Source organism: Lycium barbarum, chromosome 12, assembly GCF_019175385.1.
Source record: "Lycium barbarum isolate Lr01 chromosome 12, ASM1917538v2, whole genome shotgun sequence".
NCBI classification, from domain to species: Eukaryota; Viridiplantae; Streptophyta; class Magnoliopsida; order Solanales; family Solanaceae; genus Lycium; species Lycium barbarum.
The window spans coordinates 96,676,372-96,699,822 of NC_083348.1; the positions used below are offsets into that span (position 1 = coordinate 96,676,372).

The 23,451-nt window shown below is 32.6% G+C and overlaps 2 protein-coding genes across 3 annotated transcripts; one reads left to right on the forward strand and one right to left on the reverse strand.

Moving 5' to 3' along the window:
• The first annotated feature begins 7,998 nt into the window (after positions 1 to 7,998).
• On the forward strand, positions 7,999 to 8,655 carry LOC132621370 (large ribosomal subunit protein uL24z). Its single transcript, XM_060335608.1, has one exon. It carries the CDS (start codon positions 8,052 to 8,054, stop codon positions 8,490 to 8,492), a length of 441 nt encoding a protein of 146 aa, XP_060191591.1. The 5' UTR covers positions 7,999 to 8,051; the 3' UTR covers positions 8,493 to 8,655.
• Positions 8,656 to 11,366: 2,711 nt separating this feature from the next.
• LOC132621369 (mitochondrial outer membrane protein porin 2-like) lies at positions 11,367 to 16,048 on the reverse strand. Of its 2 annotated transcripts, XM_060335607.1 has the most exons (7): positions 15,805 to 16,048; positions 15,437 to 15,496; positions 15,237 to 15,304; positions 12,544 to 12,654; positions 12,372 to 12,458; positions 12,071 to 12,279; positions 11,367 to 11,971 (listed from the first exon to the last, which is right to left on the reverse strand). In XM_060335607.1, exons 2-7 carry the CDS (start codon positions 15,483 to 15,485, stop codon positions 11,665 to 11,667), a joined length of 831 nt encoding a protein of 276 aa, XP_060191590.1. In that variant the 5' UTR covers positions 15,486 to 15,496; positions 15,805 to 16,048; the 3' UTR covers positions 11,367 to 11,664. The 2 variants fall into 2 exon arrangements, with proteins under 2 accessions (XP_060191590.1, XP_060191589.1); XM_060335606.1 differs by lacking the exon at positions 15,805 to 16,048 and having other exon boundaries at positions 15,437 to 15,679.
• Between the last annotated feature and the right edge of the window lie 7,403 nt (positions 16,049 to 23,451).

Consider the following 23,451-nt stretch of genomic DNA (forward strand, 5'->3'; position numbering starts at 1 on the left):
TCAAAAATTCAAAATGAGTTGAATTAATCAATAGACGCCAAAGTTTACTAAGGTTGGAATGAGTTGGACTAAAATGGGCTAAAAATTGGATCATAACCCAAAACCCCAATTTTTAGGGCAATTTGCATGAATGCCCTTTGATGTAGGGGTGGACGTTCGGTTCTTCGGTTCGGCTATTTCGGTTTCGGTTTTTTGAAGATGGACACCGAAAACCGAACCAAACTAGTTCGATTCGGTTTCGGTTTTTTCAATTCGGTTTTTTTGATATGATATTAGAAGCGATTCCATTTACACTAATTCATATTATCAAAAGTAACAAAACATAAAGCTGACAAATTAAAATTAAAATCAAACAAACAGGATACACAAGAATAGAAAAATCATAACAATAATATATGATTACTAGGTGTTATATACATACAGTAAGAATAATTAAGAAAACACATAAAAGACATACATTAATCCTAAAGACACATCCTAGTCACATTTCTTTATTAAAGATATTTGATTTTTTCAATTGAAGTGAAAAATTAGGGATACAAAAGTAAAAGAGGGCTTGTTATAATTGAGTTTTTTTTTGCTTAAACTTAACGGGCGTGGACTATTTTAATTTTTTTGGATAATGTATTAAATTTCGGTTTAAATTTCGGTTCTTCGGTTCGGTTTAGTCAAAGTTCGGTTCGGCTATTTCCGTTTTGGTTTTTTGAAGGTGGACACCGAACACCAAACCAAACTAGTTCGGTTCGGTTTCGGTTTCTTGAAATTCGGTTCGGTTTTTCGGTATTTATGCCCAGCCCTACTTCGATGGAGGTGGTCTTTAATTTTTACCCCTCAAAATGGTGGTCTTTAAAATTTGCCATTCAAGCAGAAATTCTGCCTTAAGGCAGAATTTACATGGGCAGATTTGCAAAAACTCTGCCTCGGGCAGAATTTAATTCTGCTCAAAATTTTGGCTTGTGATTTTTTTTTTTAACTGAGCTGGGGTTTGAACTCACAACCTCAGGATGTTAAGCGAAGGGCAATACTTAAAGACCACCAATTTGAAGGGCAAAAATTAAAGACCACCCCAAATGAAGGGCAATCCGCGCAAAAAAAAAAAAACAATTTTTACATATATTTTTTTGCGCATATTGTCCTTCATAAGGACTAGTCTTTAATTTTTGCCCCTCAAATCGCTGGTCTTTAATTTGTGTTCATGTTTCTCATTTAATGAAAATTTGTGTGCCAAAGTATCCTTATTCGCTAGTTTGCGAAACCAGAGATTGTGGGTTCGATCCCCAGTAGAGGCAATGAATTCGTTGTTTTCTTACCAAAAAAAATAAAATAGCAAGGCATAAGTTTAAAGAACTTTTGCCTTTTCCGGCATAAGTTCGTATGAATTATATTATCCGGCATAAGTTGTGTAATAACTAATTCGCAAGACATAAGTTTATAGAAATTTTGTCTTGTCCAGCATAATTTCCGTAGGAATTAAATTTCCGGCATAAGTTGTGTAGTGCCGAGCGAATTAGTTACCACACAATTTATGCCGAAAAATATTTTTTTATAATTCAAATATTAAAAGAAGATTAGTTCGTCAATTTAATGAGATCTTTCACGTTTACATTTTCTTATATTTGATATTCAAAAAAATATTTTTTTAATTGGCGCGGACAATTTCACTAGTTATGAACAAAGGTAAAACTTAAAGATCAGAATTATACCTTTTGATAATCCGAAACCTTCTTGAGTTATTATATAAAGAATTTCCATAGAATCAGCAAAAAGGGTAAACATATACTTGTAGAAACACGCAAAGAAGACAATAGGGTCTAATTAAGAGAAAGACGTGGTTTGTCAGTTTCTTTAGTAACGGTGGTGGAAGAGTAATGTGTAATTAATTTTGCATATAAATGAATAAATAAGAGAGGGATTTTTTTAAAAAGGAAATGGCAGAAAAAGGCCAAAAAAAAGGAAAAAAGGAAAAAAAGATAAATACCTTGCTAGAGCTATGAGGCATGCCACATTACCTTTCCTAAGCCTAGCTTTTACATATATATATATATACTAGTGTACTTTCCCGCGCTTCGCGCGGTTATTGAAATTAACCGAACTCTTTTACAATCATATATTTTTGAAGGTATTCTTTAAATTTTTAAGCTATTAATAATGTAATTTATAATTTTCATGCATATTCTAAATATGCAAGTGTAATGCACATTAAGGTGATTATCATTAAGGTTGCTGCTACGTAGGTTATTAAGACAGCAGCTACGTGGTTTGATGACTTTATTGCAAAGGTTAAGTCTTAAATATCGGCCTTTAGTTACTGCTACTACGTGGGGTTGATTGCATTTAATTTATAGGCACAATCATTTTTTAATAGAAAAATTAGAGGAAAGACTAAAACAAAGGGGGGAAAAGTTAAATACATTTTTTGGCTATTGAGAGGTGCCAAAAAAAAAATTATATACATTTCTTGGCTATTAACAGGTGTCATATCAAGTGCTTTGACCCTGACACTTTAAATTCATCATACTGTGTTACCTTCATTCCTGAAAATTCTTATCACTTCCAAAAACTTATTACTTTGTGGGGCGACCTCTCTTTAAATACTCCCTGCATGCTTGTGTAAAGTTTGTTAAAATCCTTGCATATTATGTTACAAAAATCTATAATGATTGGAATCATCATGAATTGAATCACAAACCTTGAGAACCTGCCTTCTAACCTGAATGATACGATTTACCTTTTTCCATTAGGTTTCTTTTTTTAGTGTGGTAATAAAGAATTAATGAAAAACAACTTCAAGCCTGGGGAAAGAGTAGATCAACAAAAACTTCAATATAACTTATTATAACACTATGCAAATAAGAAAATGGATACAATGTGAATGGTATGAATTATCTTTTTCCATTGGGTTTCTTTGGCCTTATGTGGTAACAAAGAACAAAAAAAAAAAAGAGAACTTTAGGCCCAGGAAAAGGAGTAGATCAACGAAAACTCCAATATTACACTATGCAAATAAGAAAATGGTAGATATCATTAGCAAACTATTATATACAAAATCGTTGCATACAGGTGAATTTGGATGCCTACACTACAAGTTGTATGTAGTTGTTTTTGAGTAGTGATAATATATATATATATATATATATATATATATATATATATATATATATAAAGAGTATATATTATGTTCAAAACAGGATTAATATAACATTGTAGTTTGTGCTCCGTATCTAAAATTTTATTATATTAATGTTCGCTATGAACACAAAATTGACAAATTTATTAATATTTTTTAAAAGAGAAGACTTGATTAAAAGGAAACTATTTTCTTCTCTTTGAGATAAAACAATAGTAATATTTAAGCATCAGTTGATACTTTCAATTTTAATTTGATTAATTTAAAGGTGTAAAATACTTATTATTTTTTATCAAATTTTGATTTGGACAATTCTAATTCAAATTATTAAATTAATTTTACATGTTTACAACGAAGAAATACTATTTTTTAATTTTTAGTAAATATTCTCGGTTTAGCTCATTTTACTTGTCATGTTGTCTTTTGCATGATTTTTTAAGAAAACGTCGATTAGAATTATAATTTGACTAATTTACCTTATTCATTATTTGCTGTACAATAATTTCATTTGCTCCCACTAATGGGTTGATACGCATGTGGCAATAAATTCATCATTATTGATTTAATTGTTTGATTTTCTAAGCATTTTTGTATTTTAAGTATGTTGCTGTACAATAATTTCATTTGCTCCCTCTCAAAAATTGCAAAACGGATATATATATAAGTATTTTAAGTATGTTGCTCTACAATAATTTCATTTGCTCCCACTAATGGGTTGATACGCATGTGGCAATAAATCCATCATTATTGATTTAATTGTTTGATTTTCTAAGCATTTTTGTATTTTAAGTATGTTGTTTAACAATAATTTCATTTGCTCCCACTAATGGGTTGATACACACGTGGCAATAAATCCATCATTATTGATTTAATTGTATGATTTTCTAAGCATTTTTATATTTTAAGTATGTTCCTATACAATAATTCCATTTGCTCCCTCTCAAAAATTGCAAAACGGATATATATATAAGTATTTTAAGTATGTTGTTGTACAATAATTTCATTTGCTCCCACTAATGGGTTGATACACATGTGGCAATAAATCCATCATTATTGATTTAATTGTTTGATTTTCTAAGCATTTTTGTATTTTAAGTATGTTGTTGTACAGTAATTTCATTTGCTCCCTCTAATGGGTTGATACACATGTGGCAATGAATCCATCATTATTGGTTTAATTGTTTGATTTTCTAAGCACTTTTTTTTTAACATTGTTTGTTTTTCAATATGGGATTCACTTTTTTTTTTTTTAATATTGCTTGATTTTGTTAATATGGGATCCACTTTTTTTTTCCCGTGAGTTTGGATGTGGTGGGTTTCACTTTTTTTCTTCTCTTTTTTTTATTACTGGTTGGTGTTTAATATGGGGCCCACAATTTAAAAAAAAAATATTAGTAGTTGTTTAAAGTATGTGGGCCACAGTTTTTTTTTTTTAAAATATTAGTAGTTGTTTAAAATATGTGGGCCCATAATTTAAAAAAAAATATATTAGTAGTTGTTTAAAATATGTGGGCCCACAAACGGACGACGAAACTTGACGACGAAAAAGTGAGGAAACTCACTCTTCTAAATAGTTAGAATATATATATATATATATAATACAATGTAATTACAATAATTATAAGGGAAGTAATGGCAATGAATCTTTATTATATGTGGGGGATGAACCTATAATATTTTATTTTATGTAGTAAAATAGAGAATGATGAGAAAAAGGTCAAAAAATTGAGAAAAAAGATAAATGCTAACGGAGTCCATAGAGAGGTGCCATATCACCTTGCTTATACCTAGTTTTATATTATATATAAATTGAAATAACCCAAGCAAGAAGTGTCATTAAGAGGCAAACTAGTATTCACCGAGGACCACTTGTTGTATGTACTGAGGGTCTCAGATGAGCAGCTTAAATTGGATTTTGGTGATCAAAATGGGTTGAGTTAATAAATGATCGGAATAGTCAAAGTTTACTCGGGCTGAAATGAGTTGGGCTAAGAGATGAATCATATCCCAACTGAATTCTTATATGGGAAACTTACAGAAATGACTATATAATTGGAGGTGTTAATAACTCGTTACTATGTTTTGTATATTTACATTTCGTAGCTGGTTTTTAGGTGTATTTGAGTGTATTTGAATACACTTTCCAGTTGTATTCGTAGCTAGATTTTAGGTATCCCTGCGTGTATTTCAGTGCATTTAGATGTATTTGAATACACTGCTCAACCATATACATATGTATATAAATGAAACAAACAACAGATAAATTCAAAAATCCATTTCATTTGGCAAACATACCGTCACGATACAGTCAAACTATGTATTCAATCATATACATGTGTATATAAATACACATACAATTGTATTCAACTTTTGCATTATGTAAACCAAATACATTCAAATACATATATACAACTGCATATAGCTACAAAATGTTATTAAATTAATTAGTTGTTATTAAACATAATACCTCTTAGAGTTAGCTATGCCATGTAAATTTTCCTTCTTATTAAGTCTTTAACTTCTTTGTTTGTTCTTTTATAAATTGTTTAAGTATATAATTAAAGAAAATCACACAACAACAAATCCCGTGTGACCCCACAAGTGGATTTGAGGAGGGTAGGGTGTTTGCGCACCTTATCCCTGCCATATGTGAGGTAGATTTTTTTTTCTTATTATGATTATATATCAAATGAAAAAATATCTTCTTGAAAATATTTAGACAAAGTTTTATAAGTCAATTTGGGCTACATATCAACACAATTTGGACTGCATATCAACCCAATTTTTAAATGGGATGAAATGGGCTCAGCTAATAAATGGGCAACTCAATGACCCATCAAAACTTGAACAGTTTGGCGAATTATATTTTCACGTGCTAATTCTAATATACGCCAAACAGAATCTGCGAAGAAAACTCCCAAAAGCTTTGGGAGAAGTGCGTAAATAGTCACTTTTAACATCTGCTATCAAATATTAGTCGTTGTTTTAAAAGTTATTATTAACCACTCTTTTGACATGAAATTTTTTGTAGATATCCTAACTAAAATACGGAACAACTTTAGGGAACGCTGCTGGAATTCGAAGGATTCGTGAGGTTGTAAAATTTGTTGGAATTTCAATAATGATTCAAAATCAAGAAATAATTCATGGATTCAAACCTTTATATACTCTTCCGTGTTTTAAGTAGGGGGTACATTTTGTCAAAATTATATTTTCATATTAAAATGTGGCTTTTCCTCTATTACTTTTCAACAATGACTAAAAACTCATAGCAAACTGGAAAACTGGTCATTCACCTAATTTTCACAAAGCTCTTCAATGGGTTCTGTCAAGAGAGCTTGAGTACATCAAGCCAAGTCCAATATGTTTCCGTTGGGCTGAAAAATTAAGTACTAGAAGTATTAAACATTTTTTTTGTGCTTCAAAGGCACTGGTCTTTAATTTTTGGCCCTCAAATTTGAAATCTTTAATTTTTGTGGTTTTCCTAAAACCCATGAGTTTTGTGTTCAAACTCCCGCTCAGTAAAAAAAAAAAAAAAAAATTCGCAAGACAGAAGTTTGGATTCGCAAGACAGAGTTTTGCATTCAAAACTCTGCTTGAGGCCTAACTCTGACCCAAATATGCCTAACTTTGCTACGCAACTCTGCCTTGTGATTTTTTTTTTTTTAACTAAAGTGGGATTCGAACCCCGAACCTTATGATATTAGGTGAAGGACGAAAATTAAAGACCACCAATTTGAGGGACAAAAATTAAAGACCTATTCGCGCAAATGACCCAGTATTAAACTTTTAAAATGTAGGTCCAAATTAGCGGCCTCGAATAGATATCCTAAAATTTCATACGTCCATCTGTGCCATCTAATCAAAATAGGGTCATTTGCACGATCACTCTTCAGAGGCATTGGTCTTTAATTTTTGCCCCTCAATTGGCGGTCTTTAATTTTTGTCCTTTGTCTAATATCATGAGGTTTGGGGTTCAAATTTCAGCTCAGTAAAAAATAAAAAAAATAGAGTTTTGTATCAAAGTTAGGCCTATTTGGGCCAAAGTTAGGCTTCAGGCAGAGTTTTGCAGGCAGAGTTTTAAACCCTACTTTAAGGCTTTGCCTTGCGAATCCAAACCTTTGCCTTGCAAAAATCTTCCTTTTTTTTTTACTGAGCTGGGGTTCGAATCCAGAATCTCGGAATATTAGGTGAAGGAAAAAATTAAAGACCACCAATTTGAGGGACAAAAATTAAAGACCAGTGCCTTTGAAGGGCAATCCACACAAAAATACGATCAAAATAAGTATCGTTTTAGCTCTTTTCAAGCTTATTAATAAAAATAATAATACAAGGTGTCATTTATTAACTTACCCTTATTTATTAGATGTTTCTTAAAAATTGAGCACTAAAAAGTAGTTCTCTAATATAAGGGTACAATTGAAAATAATTGTTAACTATTATTGTCTTGAACGATAATTATTTTGGGTCAATTTTTGTTGCTAAAAACTACACTTATTTTGGGATTGAGGGAGCAATATAAAATAAACTACAGAGAAAGTTATTTTTTTAGTGAAATAGGCTATTAAATGCTCATCTTAACATTAGGTTGTCCTGTCTTAACTATTTTAGAAAATTGAAACAACCCAAGCAAAAAGTGTCGTAAAGTTATATACTGAAACCACCCAAAGAGAAAGTTTTTTTGACATTTAATTCCACACAAAAAAACAATAAAGAGCCAAACCGAGGACCAAACAATAGGTTCTGTCAAAAAAAGCTCGAGCACATCACATCAAGTCCAATATATTTCAGTTGGGCCGTAAAATTAAGGCCCAAATTACCGGCCTCTAATAGATACCCTAAAATTCCATATAAGATCTCAAAAACCCTAATCTCAGTCATCACCACATTTGCAAAGAGAGAGTGAGAGCAAAAATCGGCAAAGATGAAGTACAACCCCAGAGTCTCCTCTTCTCGCCGCAAGAGCCGTAAGGCTCATTTCACGGCCCCATCCAGCCTTCGTCGTGTCCTTATGAGCGCACCATTATCCTCCGAACTCCGTACCAAGTACAACGTTAGATCCATGCCTGTCCGTAAAGACGACGAGGTTCAAGTTGTTCGCGGGACCTACAAGGGTCGTGAGGGTAAAGTTGTCCAAGTTTACCGTAAGAAGTGGGTGATACACATTGAGAGGATTACTAGAGAGAAGGTAAATGGATCTACAGTTAATGTTGGTATTCATCCTTCAAAGGTTGTGATATCGAAGCTGAGGCTTGATAAGGATCGTAAGAGTTTGATTGACCGTAAGGCCAAGGGACGTGCTGCTGCTGATAAGGATAAGGGTACTAAGTTTACTGCTGACGATATCATGCAGACTGTTGATTAGGTCCTTTTTTTTTTTAATGCTATCTTATTGTGTTTCTGTTTTGTTGTTACTATCTTATTGCTCTTTGGTACTTTGAAACTTGTTGGGATAGTTAAAGAGTTTTTCTCTGAGACTCTGAATTTTGTTGAAGTATTTTAATACGAGTATGCAATTTTTGGTATAATCAATTGTCATTGTTGTTAAGTTTTTTTTCTGTATTAGCTCTACTTGCAATCTCTGTTTCCCCTGTTACTTGTGCACTTCTGCTAGTATGATTGCTCAATAAGTTCATGTATGAACCATGTTTGTTGGCACACTAAATTTAGTAGTAATCTTTTAAGGATGAAGTGATTGGTGTTTAATGCTCAAGCACTTGATTTTTGAATCAGCTTTACCTAAGTTTGAGTTTTTTGGACTCGGTTTGAAGTGTCTATTAGAAGTTCAAAGCTTATTAATTTAGAGCTATATCCTTTTGTTTGTATGCTATAAGTGATTGTAAACGTTGCCCACTTTCAGAATATGTGATTGATGTTCTGCCGAGAACTGGTTGTGATGATTTTTGGTTCTTTGTTAACTAAATCTTTAGGGTGAAGATTTTCTTTGCAGCAGGAGTTCTGCTCTACTAGAATATTAGGTAGGTGGTGAAACACAATTTAGGAAGAGTTTGATGTGCACCTAAAAGTCGGTTTGAAGTGTCTATTAGAAGTTCGAAACTTTATTAATTTAGCTACATCCTTGTGTAAGGTTTTCCAAGTGATTGCGAGCAAATACGTGATTGAATTTATTCTGAGGATTTTGTGGTTCTTTATTAATTAAATTTCTAAGGGAGTGTCCTTGGTGCCTGAACCTCTGCTCTACGAGAATATTAGGTAGGACACATTTAGGAGGACTTTGATTGATGCGTGTGTCCTGTTGCTGCATTTTCTGCTTTTGTTGGAGCAGCATATCTATAATTTAGTGGCTAGCTGCGCCTTCTACTATAGTAAGCTAGCAGTCATCTTTAATAGTTTTTCTCTCTGTCTGAACTACTGCATTCACTAATCATTTTCAAAGATGAATATGGCCGTGGTGCAAGTGTATTCTTTGATAAACTTATCAATTATTTATTAGCAGTTTGAATCTCAAGTGTGTGGTGTATGAGCTTGACTGCTCTGTTCTCTAATTGCTTGGGAGGAATGGAACCCAAGAAATGCTGTGAAATGTGAGGCACTAGTCTTATATCTTCTCTTTACATGTTGCTTACTATAATTGGAAGGATCCTACTCCTCCTCTTTCTTCTAATCCCCTTGGCATAAATGGCACTTTGATTTGGTCACTTTTATTATAATTTTGTTTAAGAGTGTCCTTTTCTTAGTTTAGTCTTAGCTAGCGTTTGGACAGATTTTTTATCAGATTTTGAAAATTTATCTTCAAAGATCTGTTTGGCCATGAAATTTGATTATCTTCAAAAATATTTTCAAGTTCCAAAAAATCATCCAGACCAGTTTGAAATTTCATTTCCATTCACAAAACTTCTAAAATTTTCTAAGTTAAACACAAATTTAAGTTCCACGACTTTAAAAACTCATATTTTCAAGTTTCAACTTCAAAATCTATGGCCCAACGTGAGCTTAGTTTCACAGTGCAAACTTTTTAATGTACTTCACATTGTCCAATTAATAGCAGAGTCCACCATTCTGTGGCTTCAAGCTTGTTTTCCTGTAAGCAACCGGTAATAGTCTTTCTGTTTGGTTCCTGTATGTCGTCCTATAGCTGTATTATTATTTCAATTTTCTTGTGGTCTTGTTTTAATTTAGATTCATATCTCTCTCTTAAGTTCTTGGTTCCTATGGGTGTACCTTGAAGAATCATCAAACTCCCTCGTATATGTCTTGGTGAATCACTTTATAATCTTTTCCCTCTTGATTTATGCCCTTCCAGTAGCAGTATGCGATGTTACAGGGTGTAAATGAAATGAAAGCAATAGATTATTTGATATGAAAGAATGTAGTCAACAGAGCAAACTCCCTCGTATATGTCTTGGTGAATCACTTTATAATATTTTCCCTCTTGATTTATGCCCTCCCAGTAGCAGTATGCGATGTTACAGGGTGTAAATGAAATGAAAGCAATAGATTATTTGATATGAAAGAATGTAGTCAACAGAGCAAACTATTAACACCACCAGAGTAATAGCCAAGATAAGTTCAATTAAACTCAAGCTGTACATCTTTAATTGCGCCTCCAAGATAACAGATAATGTCAGCAAACACTATTTCGTTCGGAGCTGTTGAGGTCGTGGTTCTATTTTCTGGAGTTGCTCAAAGGCTTCAAAGCTTTGCTTTCTGAAAACTTACTGTACGAGTAGTCTCAAACTATGACACCAGACAGCAGCCAGATCAAAGGCATATGATAAGCAGAGAGCAAGTGTATTTCTAATTAGCATAGGAAGAATCTCGTTAAGCGTTTGCATATAAATTTGGTTGAAACACCCAATTTTTTTTTAAAAAAATTGACCTTGAATATTAAAATGGTATTTGAAAGTTGAAGTTGTACTTGAATGAACAGTTTTGTGAGTGCAACAGTTTTCCCAAACAAGTTTTTCAAACTTAAAACGCTCACCAAAATTTATCAACAAATCATGCTAACGTATAACCAAACAATGTTTAGGAAATACTTTTCGAACGGATAAAGAAAAATTCCCAAACAAGCTCAATACCATGTGAAGGAAAAGAAGTATTTGTCTAAAAAGACGTAGGTAATGTAGTAAGGATGGTATTCACTACATAACCTAGCAATAAATTGCATTTTCATGTGCTCTGCTTGGACTAGAACTTATTCACTTTAAACGTCTAACTATTATCCAATCACATCAAACAAGATCCAAAAACAGAATGTAACAGCTGAAGAAGTCAATTTAGAAACAGTTAAATGAAATTTACGCAATCAGTGAAGTTAACTATTGCACCATACGAAACGAACAAGCTCTTCCAGAGGGAATATAGAAAACTATTCGTCTTTCTCGAAAGGGAAAAGTGGAAAAAACACGGAAAACTAGAGAAAGACCATAAACAGGCCGTAGCATCAAAGCAACTCATCCAGAATTCAACTAATATGTGGAAAAAAACACACAAGTTTGTTTAACTACTTATTGAGCACCTCTCCTCCAGGCACTATCCCAAAAATTTTTTGCTGTTCACATCCAAGATGCTTTTCAAGGTCTAAGAGCAAGGGCCACACCAAACCTGGGAGTGTTATCCAAGGCCTTGGTGTCAAACTCACTAGAAATAGTCAACAATGACTTCGGAATCAGCTCATGCTGCAATAGAGCCCCCAGCTTGCCATGATTATTGAGCTTGAGCTTCGCAATTGTCAGGTTATCAACAGCATATGACCCTCCAACTGTGAATGTGTTCTCATTTGTGGAAAACCGTCTAGTGATCTCGCCCACCGCAGCAGTCTTCTTCAATTCATCTAGATGATGGATATATGATGCCTTTATTGTGTCCCCTTTGTCACCCCTGATGGAAAAAAGATAGAGCAACAGATAATGTCAAACTTTCAATCTTCTTATCATTTATGCTTTAGTTTTCATAGAATGCTCAGACCGATAAACTTACAGTATTATAGCAGCACAGGAATCTGGTTTAGTCACACTAATGCCAGCAGTATATTTCGCAAGTTTACCACCCGCCGTCTCATAACTTGCCTCAGCACCAATGGCGAAAGTGGGAGTACCAAGGGTGACAGAGAGATCAACTACAGGACTTTGCTTCAGACCAACAGCTGTACTAAAGGCAGCATGATGGTGATAGTACTGAACCTCTAGCTGCAAAAACCCACTAAATTCAAGTCTCAGAAGGGAAAACTCTTATGAATTCTAGCAAATGATCATAGTCATAACATCAGATTAAGTTTCACCTTCCCAGAACTGTAGTCAGGGAACTTCAGAGAGGCAATGGTTTTAGTCGAGGGGACAATGTCATTGAGAGTAAGAGTAGTTGAGATCTGCAAGCAAAAAGGTGTAACATGAGGACATTAGGAAAAAAGAAGGAATGATTTTGCAAAGAAGACTAAGGTATGAACAGCTCACGTTTGACCCTGTATCAACTTTGACATCAATCAAAGTGTTCTTATATTTGTATTGCGCTCCAACATCTCCAGTTGAAAGCCCTCCCTTCTTTACTGCAGTTGATGTAAGGGCCTATATCGAGAAATCAAGATTAAAGAACAGGAAATTAGGAATTCAAATTGATCTATTAATGTTCAGCAATACAAATAGAGAAGAAAACTTTTGCACATAAAAATCTGAAACTTTCTGCTGGAGCGAATAAGAATCATCCTGTATTTTGGAAAGTGACCATATGGGAGCTTACTCAATTCCTTTTGTATCATTTCTTTTTGGCAACAAATAAAGGAGATTATTTTATTTCTGAAAAGTACAGCACCAACAGAGTGCTATCATCAGCACAGAGACAGGTTTAGAAGATTGTACAAGGATCTTTGTCAATATACTAAGGAAGGCAAAATCATAATGAATCTAATAAACCCATAAACTCCACAAGCTCCTCAGTACCATCTACACACTCTTATATGTACCAAAAACATAACACATGCTATGCATCCGAATTCCTATCTGGGTATAAGCATGGAAATACCAAGCTTTAAGTTTAATTGCCCTTCTAACACATTGTGAATTGTGATACAAGATATATAGTTAAGCCAACTGATGTATATTCCTCAAATAGCGCATATGGGAACACATGGAAACCTGCACAGTGGTACTCCAAATAGATTATTAGGAGGGCTCATACATGTAAAACATTTGCATCAGAGCCTGTGGCTCTAGATATCAGTAACCGATGCTCTCAAACAATCGTCATTTGAAACTGTATATAGGGAGGCCCACCTCAAATATTTCAATGTTCGCAAGTATGGTAAATCTAGTTGGTGGGAGTAAGGGTAGAAAGCTTGAATGAATATTTTGAGTTAGATATTAGTTTAAATCAATAGTTGAAATATGCAAAAAAGTTTACCAACTATGAGAAACATACGCTGGAACGAGAATAGTTTATTCATTAATCATAGAGATCCCTATTGAACTCTTAAAAACTTGAATCTATCTTACATATACTTGTACAGACATAAAATTTAAGGATTCAACAGTGTCATGTTGTTTTCAATAAGCATCAATAAGGATATCCAACTAATTCTCCTCAATTAGTCAACTCAGACATAAATTATTACCTTACACTTGGCTTAACTGTTCCATCCTTAAATTGATCAATGCAATTATATCCATGATTGTGGAAACCATCAAATTTAGGTTTGTGATAACTCAAACATCTTCAACCTATCAACTAAAGGATGATTAGTTCGCGATTTGAGTGTCTTATCAATTTATTTTCCCAAGTTCGTTTTCCTGTCAAACAGTATTTTTTTTATTTTTATCTACCCATCTCTGTCCTCTTTATGCGTTTGTTATTCCAATTCAGAATTCCTTTGGCAGCTAATTTCATACTTCCAATTTTCTTTCACTTCTCCCGTTGTTCCAAGTAGTGTAATATATTTTTCCTTTTGAGTAGGTGGAATGGGTGGTGGGGCCATAGGCAACGAGATGAATAGAAGCATGGCAAGGTGCAGCTTGCACTGGGAAGGGATAGCTGATATTGTGGAAGGATGGATGTTCTTGTCAGGAGATGGGAGAGTGTTATACGAGGCTGGTGCTTTGGACCGGAACAAAGAGAGGTAAGTTGGACTTTCTTAAGAATTTTGAACTTCTCTTTTCAACTTCAAGAAAGAACTCCGCCTAGAGCAATCTTTAACAAAAAATGTACCTCAAGAGCTGGAACTTTCTATATGTGTATATGTCATATCAATACTACTTAAATTTGTAGTATACACATCAAATTGAGGTTACCAAGATGGAGGTTCCCAAATACTAAGATGGTCTCCATTCTCCACTTGTGTAAGTTTTAGCCTTATAAGTATCACTAGTTTTATTTACCACAAATGATGAAAAGATATCCTCCTTTACTGCAAATGAATTAATAACACGTCCCCTCGAAGACATCTAAGTTAAATCCAATAAAGCATCAGGGGAATTCTAGGACTGAGCTAAGTTAAAGTTGATACTTAAACATTTTTATGAGGTGAATGGAAGAGAACGATTGAAATTTAGCCGTGGCTTGCGAAAAATAGAATAAAAGATAGAGCATATCTAAACTGTAAGGAATAATATTTCTGCGATAGAATCAGCAATATCCTTAGAAAATAGAAACTATAATTAAATCCATTTTCCTGTATAAGATCCCTGGTGAAGAAGATTGATTTTATTGGCCTCCCTCAACAGCATTACAACATTTCTTATTTTGTAATTTAAGTTCAAACAATTGCACTGTTCTTTTACAATAAAAATGACTGATACAGAAAACAAATAGTAAAATTTTGCAAAACGCGCTTGAAAAATACACTAACATCGTACAAGTCATCATAGAGCAAATAGCTGTTTTTTCTCATAGTTGAGAAATCCGCATCATAAGAGAAACAATCACTGTTGCGCTGGTAAACAGAAAATTCCACTAAAAATAGGGAAAGGAGTTTAGACTATCATGAATCAAGCAACTCCAAATGACAACTCAAATCAATCTAATAAGGACACTGCAGAAACCTTAATATGCACAAATTCAGCACCGAACATAACCAAAACCAGAATCTCAACGGCAATGATATCAACTATGATTAAATACATGATCAATCGGAGCTTGTAAGTCAATGAAATCATACCACTCCAGTGTCACTGTAGGTTGAAATAGAAAGTTTCTGATCGGAGATATAGTCCTTATTCAACAGATCTGTCGATTTTAAAACAACAAAAACAAATATCATGCGGCCAGCGTCGCCATATGCATAATTTCATCTGCTTAACTAATTAGTAACGAAACTGAAATTAAAATGAGATGAAAGTAAATGGATGGGAAAATTACCTCGGGCTTTCTTGCCAATATCAGAGAAAAGTCCAGGTCCCTTGCTCATTTTCGTAACAACTTAGAGAGAGAGAGAGAGAGATTAGCGTAGTGAAGGGAAAGGAACGAAAAATATTGTAGACCGTCTATTATAATCGAACGGCCAATGTTGTGTTCTGCTAAACTTTTCTTATGTCAATCTGGTAAACGGGTGGCAACTGATTTCTATATTCCTTAAATTACTTATTAAACTAGTTAATTTACCATAGAAGACATCTTTCAATCTATGAAATAGATCGATTTGCAACTATAGTCTATATAGAATAGATAAAATTTTCAGTAGATTTTGATTTCGAGAATTAACTCATTAATGTGGTACCAAGACTTACTAAGAAAGTAGACACAAAATCATCATATGTGTCTTCTTGCCACATAGTCGATATATGATATCCTAGTGCTTTAGACGTTCCGCCAAAGTATAATCCTTGAACTTCTTGCCAATACAAGTGACGAATTGGAGCTAATTCATTTGTATCGAACATAAAATCAACATAACACACAATTTCCCCCTTGCTCAATGAATTCAATGTTTACTGTAAATAGAAATTATAAATAGGGCATATTTTGGAAATAGTTCGATGGAATCATGGAAGTGTTATCTAAGAATGATGCATCCACTTATATATATATATATATATATAACCGCCGAATCAGAAAAATTGGGTGCTATCATAAAGCTTTGTATCGGCTAAGTTCATGAGTTGGAGATAAGCGGACTCGAACCGCTGACATCTGCCGCAGGATTTTTCGACGCCAGAATGATAAAAAGCTTAACACCTCTCATTCTTATTACTTTTTCAATATGAAAACAAAAAAATAATATATATATATATATATATATATATTACTATATTATATAAGGGTTAATCTAATTTTTTTGTAGTACTTAGTTGGGAACTTTAGTTACATTACAACTAAGTCTTACCAACTAAGAGGTTCCTTCTTCCAAATTTGCCCCATATTTGTCTTTTATTACTTCATCTACTATAAGGTGTTATATAAAGATTAATCACTTTCAAGTCTTTTTTGGTAATACAAAATCCCGTAGACTACCTTTTTTAAAGATGATGTAACATGTATTTTAACTTTTTCATATGTCACATTTTTACTCCTACTATATTTCTTTATTACTTAGGGTGCCACACTCAATTTGATAAATTTAGAAAACTTTAAGCTCCGCTTGAAACAGACACTTATAAGAAATTGTGAACTGTGATGATGTCAATTAAAAAAAAAATCATTACATGTAACTTGAATGAGACAATGCACTACATTTGCAGTTACCTTAATTTAAACATGTATGGCACACGAGAATTGAATTTAATTGTCCAATGCGAAACTTTAAATATTTAACAGATAAAATTGATCATCGTTTGAATTAGATGTTGTTACCTAATTTGTTTATTTTTATCTAAATTATTTGTTTATTTTTATCTAAATTATTTGTTAACCCTATTCGTTCATGTTTAACAAAATTAACTTTTTTCGGATATTATTTGGTGTATTCTAGTATTTTATTTTTTAAAATGCATGCGTACTTAAATATTACAAAGTTTCTAAAATGATAGCATAATGAACAATGTATGTAGCTTATACTCCAATCATCTACAAAAAAAAAAAAATAGTATCGATGGCGAAGCTAGAATTTTCAGTAAGGGGGTTCAAATATGAAAAAGTAAACACACAAAGAAGTTAAAGAGGGTTTAACGTATAATATATATACATAAAAAATAATTTTAATCATATATAAACAGTGAAATTTTTCACCGTAAGAGGTTCGGATGAACCCCCTTGACTTTTCCTCCCTCCGCCTCTAACTACGCGATATGAATTCATAAATATATTTCTTAATATAAATATACATTTTTAAAAATTACATAAAAAGAAACTATAATCCAAACTTGATGGAGTAGTTAAAAATTTTAAGAACATCTTTCAAAATTTGTAGTTAATGAAATAATTTTTTAGTTTTTCAATAGTAGTAATATCAAACAACTTGTGATAAAGGGAGTAAGTTTTTTTTTGTGATTTTGAGTATCATTTTTTTTTTGACCGGGGGGGGGGGGGGGGGGGGGGCGGTGTGGTGGTAAAAAAATGTTAGACAGTGTTTGTTAGCATAGTGAAACATGGTTAAATGAATCATTGAAGCTTCGTCTGTGTTTGAGAAAATAATCAAATTATACATTTTATAAAATGATATTCCACTTAAACTAACAAAAGGAAAAGATGTCATTTTCTCATTATAGAACTTTAGAAAGTAAAAGGAAAGTTTAATTATATTGAGAAAAAGAATTAATTTTTTTCATATTTTCAACATACTTTGTATAATTTAAAGGGAAAAGGGTCAAAAATACCCCTCTACTTTTAAAAAAGGGCTAATAATATCCTCCAAACTTATTTTGGGTCAAAAATACCCCTCCCATCCTTCAAGTTTTCAAATATCTCTTGTCTTAATGGAAATTATCCCCTAAAATAACACCAAATCATTTTTTAAACCCACTCTAGCATTTAAACCAGACCTAACTAAGTAATATCCCATAAGATCCCCTTATTCCCCCAATTTCCTCAAACTTCATACCTACGTATTGGGGGGAATAAGAGGATTTTATGGGTTATTATTTAGTTGGGTCGGGTTTAAATGATGGAGCAGGTTTAAAAAATAATATGGGGTTCTTTGGCGGATAATTTCAGTCAAGGCAGGGGTATATTTGAAAACTTTAAGGATGGGAAGGGTATTTTTGACCTAAAATAAGTTCGGAAGATATTTTTAGCCCTTTTTCCAAAGTAGAGGGGTATTTTTGACCATTTTCCCTAATAAATGAATTGACATCCACAAATATTGTAAAGTATAAATTTTATGTAAAAGTTATCTTGGTATAATAAGTAACTTACGAGGCCAAAGTGCATAGGAAATTTCACTCGTACTCTGTCAAATTCTAATATAGTTTAAGATATCGTCCCACAGAGATTGGAAAATCTATGTTACAGACTTGTAGTATTTTTGCTGCTATTTGAGAGAATCAGATTGATGAAAGGAGAGTAGTGACTTAAATTTGTAAATTACTTTAACAAAAGAAAAAAATTATTTTAAAAGAGAGAGTTGGGAGTCGTTGAATCCACTTAGTGTATATATGACAATAAAACCTTTTTTTTAGTAAATTCCACAAAACAGTAGAAATATTTCCTAGACTTGATTTGTGTTATGAGGAATAAAGACCTCTTGCAATTAGTCCTTAAATCAATAAACTTATTTGAAACAATCCCTCCGTGAGAATTAGAATTGAAAGAAATAAGATAGAGATCCCTCAAATCAATGAACTTATTTGAGACTGTCCCTCCGTGAGAATTAGGACGGAAAGAAATAAGATAAAGATTTAAACCTAAGACTTAACTTGAAATAACCCCTCCGTGAGAATTAGGATTAAAAGAAGCAAGTTCAAAGATTTGGAATAATAGATGATTAAAAATTATTATTACATATATATTTTATGTGATTATTATAGTATATTAATTTCCCTCCTTGTTAGAAGTACAAATTAATATAACTATAATCATAACACAAATATTCTAAGTAATGATAATGATTAGTAGAACATATCATTCCAACACAAAGTATGACACTTAAATAATATCAAGACGAGGAATAACTAAAATAAGATAACATAACATTACATCAAGTTTCTTCAACTATCCCAACAAAAAGAGATTACTCCATTATGGAGTTAGAAAAGAGAAAATATGAATTTAAGAAACTAGAAATATTGAAAGACTTGGAAAAATATTTTTACTACAAGGCAAAGAAAAGAGAATAGAACAAGATTAACACTTTGTCTTGTAATTTATTGGATGATTTGTAAGCAAAGTGATGCTTCTATTTATAGGAGAATGTAGTGTCTCCCCCTATGAATGCATTCTTTGAAGTTGGTGTTCACATTCGTGACCTTACTTGACGGGTGAGAGTATGACAACTGTAGTCGTACCCGTGAATTTTGCAATTCTTTTCTTGATGCCCACAGTTGACGGGTGTGAGTATGAAGCGGCGACACCCGTGAATTTCAACACTTGACGGCTGTGAGTATGAAGCGGTGTCACCCGTGAATTTCAACACTTGACGGGTGTGAGTATGAAGCGGTGACACCCGTGGATTTTGCAACTCTTTTCTTGATGCCCACAGTTGATGGGTGTGAGTATGAAACGGTGACACCCGTGGATTTCAACACTTGATGGGTGTGAGTATGAAGCGGTGACACCCGTGGATTTTGCAACTTCTCCCAATGTTGTCTTTTGTAATTCCCACATGTAAAACTCCACGGTTATGACTTATGAATTCGTGGTTGCACCTATTGAATTCTTTGCTTACTTCTTTGACAATTTGTTTCTTCTATATTCTTCTGCAGTACTTTTCTTCCTATAGAATTTGTCAGAAAATATGCGAGAATAGGATATATTTATTCATGTTTTATTTAAAAACTTATTTTTATATACAAAATATCATGAATAATTTATATTCATCAGTAACCTCATCAAAATCTCAGTAAAGAATAAATGTAGCATGTAACTGATGTCTCTAGAACCAACTTATTTTTTCTTCTTTTTGGAAGAAAAATTTATAGTCCATAATGGATGTTGTTAATCACACATGTGTTATAACTAAGTTGGATTTCAAGAAATTATCGAATTCTGAAATTTAAATAAAATTCAACAAATAAGAAGAGACTTTTGTCATGTAAATGTTTGATGGTAAAAAGAAAGTCTAAAGTGAGGACAAAGAAATCTATGTTCAATTTTTAAATGCTTTTGTTCAATTTAAATATTAAGTCTTTTGTTTTTAAAAGTTTGCAAAGACTGTCGAACTAATTTTTCAATAACTTAATGTAAAAAAAAAAAGTGAAAAGAATAATTATTAGTAATAACCAATGTAACTTTTAATCTTAGTTTTGCTAAGCCCGGGCCAAATGCCACTAGTGTGTGTGTGTGTGTCTCTCTCTCTCTCTCTCTATATATATATATATATATATTTACTAGTCTTGTGAAGCCCGTGCTGAGCACAGGCCCAAGATTAATGTAGAAAATTTTATAATAGTTTAATTAGAAACTAACATAGTTGGAAGTATTTAAAATGATTCCAAACTGACTACAAGAGTGGTCGACCTTTGTGTTTTGCTTCTTCTTCATAGTGATTCAAAGAAATTTATTATTTTTCAGCTTAGATGTCGATAGGTAAAAGGATCCTTTTAATTCTTCACCACAAATTCTTGCATCATTTTCTTAAAAAGATATCATATTAAAATCCGTAAAAGGCTATGTTTAGCTAAACTAAAATGGTTTAAGAGTTAGAAAAGATAAATAACAAAATTAAACTTCAAAAGTTACAAAATTATTAAAAAGGTTAAAAGTTATTAAAAATAGATTAAGGAGCCGATTACTTAGCAGACACAGTTTACACCTCTCTCCTTTTTACCCCTCCTCCACTTAATTAAGAACACTGAAAGATTCAATGCAAAATCTCAACAACAACAAAATTGCTAGAAGGACCGGTAATTTACATATGCACGATTAGTAAAAACCATGTTTTATGAAGTATAAACTACTTTTTATAGAAAAAGAAAAAGAAAAAAGAATAATAATATATAAAGATAAAATTTTACATTTATTCTTCTGTTTAGAAATTGGTGTATTTACTTGTAATTAAAGATAAAATTTTAAATTTTAAAACTTGACACTTTAAAATGATATTAATATATGCTAATTCTAATTAAATCATACAAAATATGAAAAAATGTTACTTTTCTTAATTTAAACTTTTTTTCCTTTTCAAAATATGCATGTGGAGAAGTGACATTTCTTTTCCATTTTTTTTAAAGTTTATTCAAAAGCTTGTACTAATTAAATAATTTGGGACACAGATGCGAAGCGTGTGTCAAGAGACTAGTTACAATAAAATGTCACCGCAAGTCACAATAGCTAATAATTGAATATATTTAATAAATATTTTAATATTTTTGATATTAGAAAAAGATTTACCGTACAATAATATTTACATCGATTTTACCGTGGTATGGCAATATACTCATCAATAATCCATATATCGGATTTATAATGATAAAATGGCTCTTTGAACCATTACATTTTTGGTCAATCAAGTCTTTCGAGGGAAAAAACTCTTATTATCCTCCGACTTTGTTTGTAGGAATGCTTGTAGTGTTTAAAATTACAAAAAAGAAGAAGGAAAAAAAAAAAAAAAGATACCGAAGTTTCTGTGGTTAGATTAGAAAAGAGGAGGACAATATTTGCTTCTTTTTGGTCATAGTTCCTTAAAAACAATTTTCCAACTGAACCCACTCGCTAAAAGACGATTTCAATATCTTCCTGAAAAGAATATTACCAATAATACCCTCGCAATATTGTCGTCTATATAAACCCCACTTTAAGCGGGAAGCCATTATTATTTCAACCCAGCATTTGTGATCTCTCTTTCACTTCAAAATTCAAGTGAAAGGATATTCCATTTTTCACAAAACCTGATCTGTGAATTCTGGTATGATCTCTCTTTCATACCAAGTGTGAAGTGTATAATCTACGATAATTTGTGATTCATTATCCATTTCCCGCAAAAACTGAGCTGCGAACTTATAATTTGTGTATTGAGACATTGATTGTACTGATATCCAAGTGCGAAATGTTTAATCGAGGAAATTTTGTGATTCATAATCCATTTTCCGCAAAACCTGAGCTGGGAACTTGTAGTTTTGATGAATTCATGTAATTGAGGCATTAATTGTACTGGTAACCGAGGAAATTTTGTGATTCATTATCCAGTTTTTGCAAAACCTGAGTTGTGATTTGTTTCAATTTGTAATCAAGGCGAATTAGTGTACTGATATCGATTACATATCCTCAAATTTTAGAACAATCGTAAAGATGTTTTCAGAGATGATTAATTTACGCTAAGCAGATAGAGGTGAATCCGAGCTATATATTACTATATAGATTAGCTACGGAGAGTAAAATATGTACATATATACAGCGTTTGCATAATGCTCCAAGTTTTGTTGAATTGCTGAAGTGCATGAATATTGTATGCTTCAATATTTGGTTAGAAGGTAATTTTTTTCCTCATAGCCTTGTCACCGGACCAGTAAGTATAATTAGATTTAAAATCACATTTCTCTTCTGTTTTCCCATTTATTCTATATTCTCTTTTGCATTCACAAGTTAATCATGTTATTTAGCTTCAGGAATTCGGAGAAATTTGTCGGAAAAGCAATTAGCATAAAGAATCTCCTTTGTAATTGGGAGGAAACTTAATTTCTGATCCTACAGAGTCAAGTATCCGCTTGGCTAAGCGAATAATAACTAGGATTCTTTGGTTCGTTGCACTTAATTGTCCTATATGCTCATTCTACAAGAAGCTTGTTCGACTCCTTAAGATATTTCCTAGAAAAGTTTGCTTACAAATTTCGGCAGTTAATTCAGATATCTTGTGACAGGCAGAGAACTTAAAAGAAGTTTTACATACAATGAGTGTGCTTGAAGATTTACTCACGTACTCCTTTTTATTCCTCCCTTTGTTTGTGTTCGTCATGAAGCATTTAAGACCTACAATTGATGTTACTTCTTTTTCATTCCTCTTTTTATGGTTTAGGCAGCATTACATTTTTCTGTAATGAGTATAGAAACTTTACAAGAGATGTTGCTGCGTATGTGACTCCTTTGCAAAATAAGTCAGTGCTTGGTCTTGTCATCCTAATGCTTTGAGTCTATAATACCCTATTGCAGCTATGTGGTCATCCAAAAATGTTGAAAGAGACATCTACATTTTATGACTTGATAACGGTCTTATATCAAACGCCTTATTACAAAAAAATAAATAGTCTTATTTTCAAACTATCAGAGTACTAGTAAGAGCTGTTGGTAATTCTGTGATATGTTTTCTCTTTCTATTACTACTCCTTTACCTGCCTTCTTTATGCCTT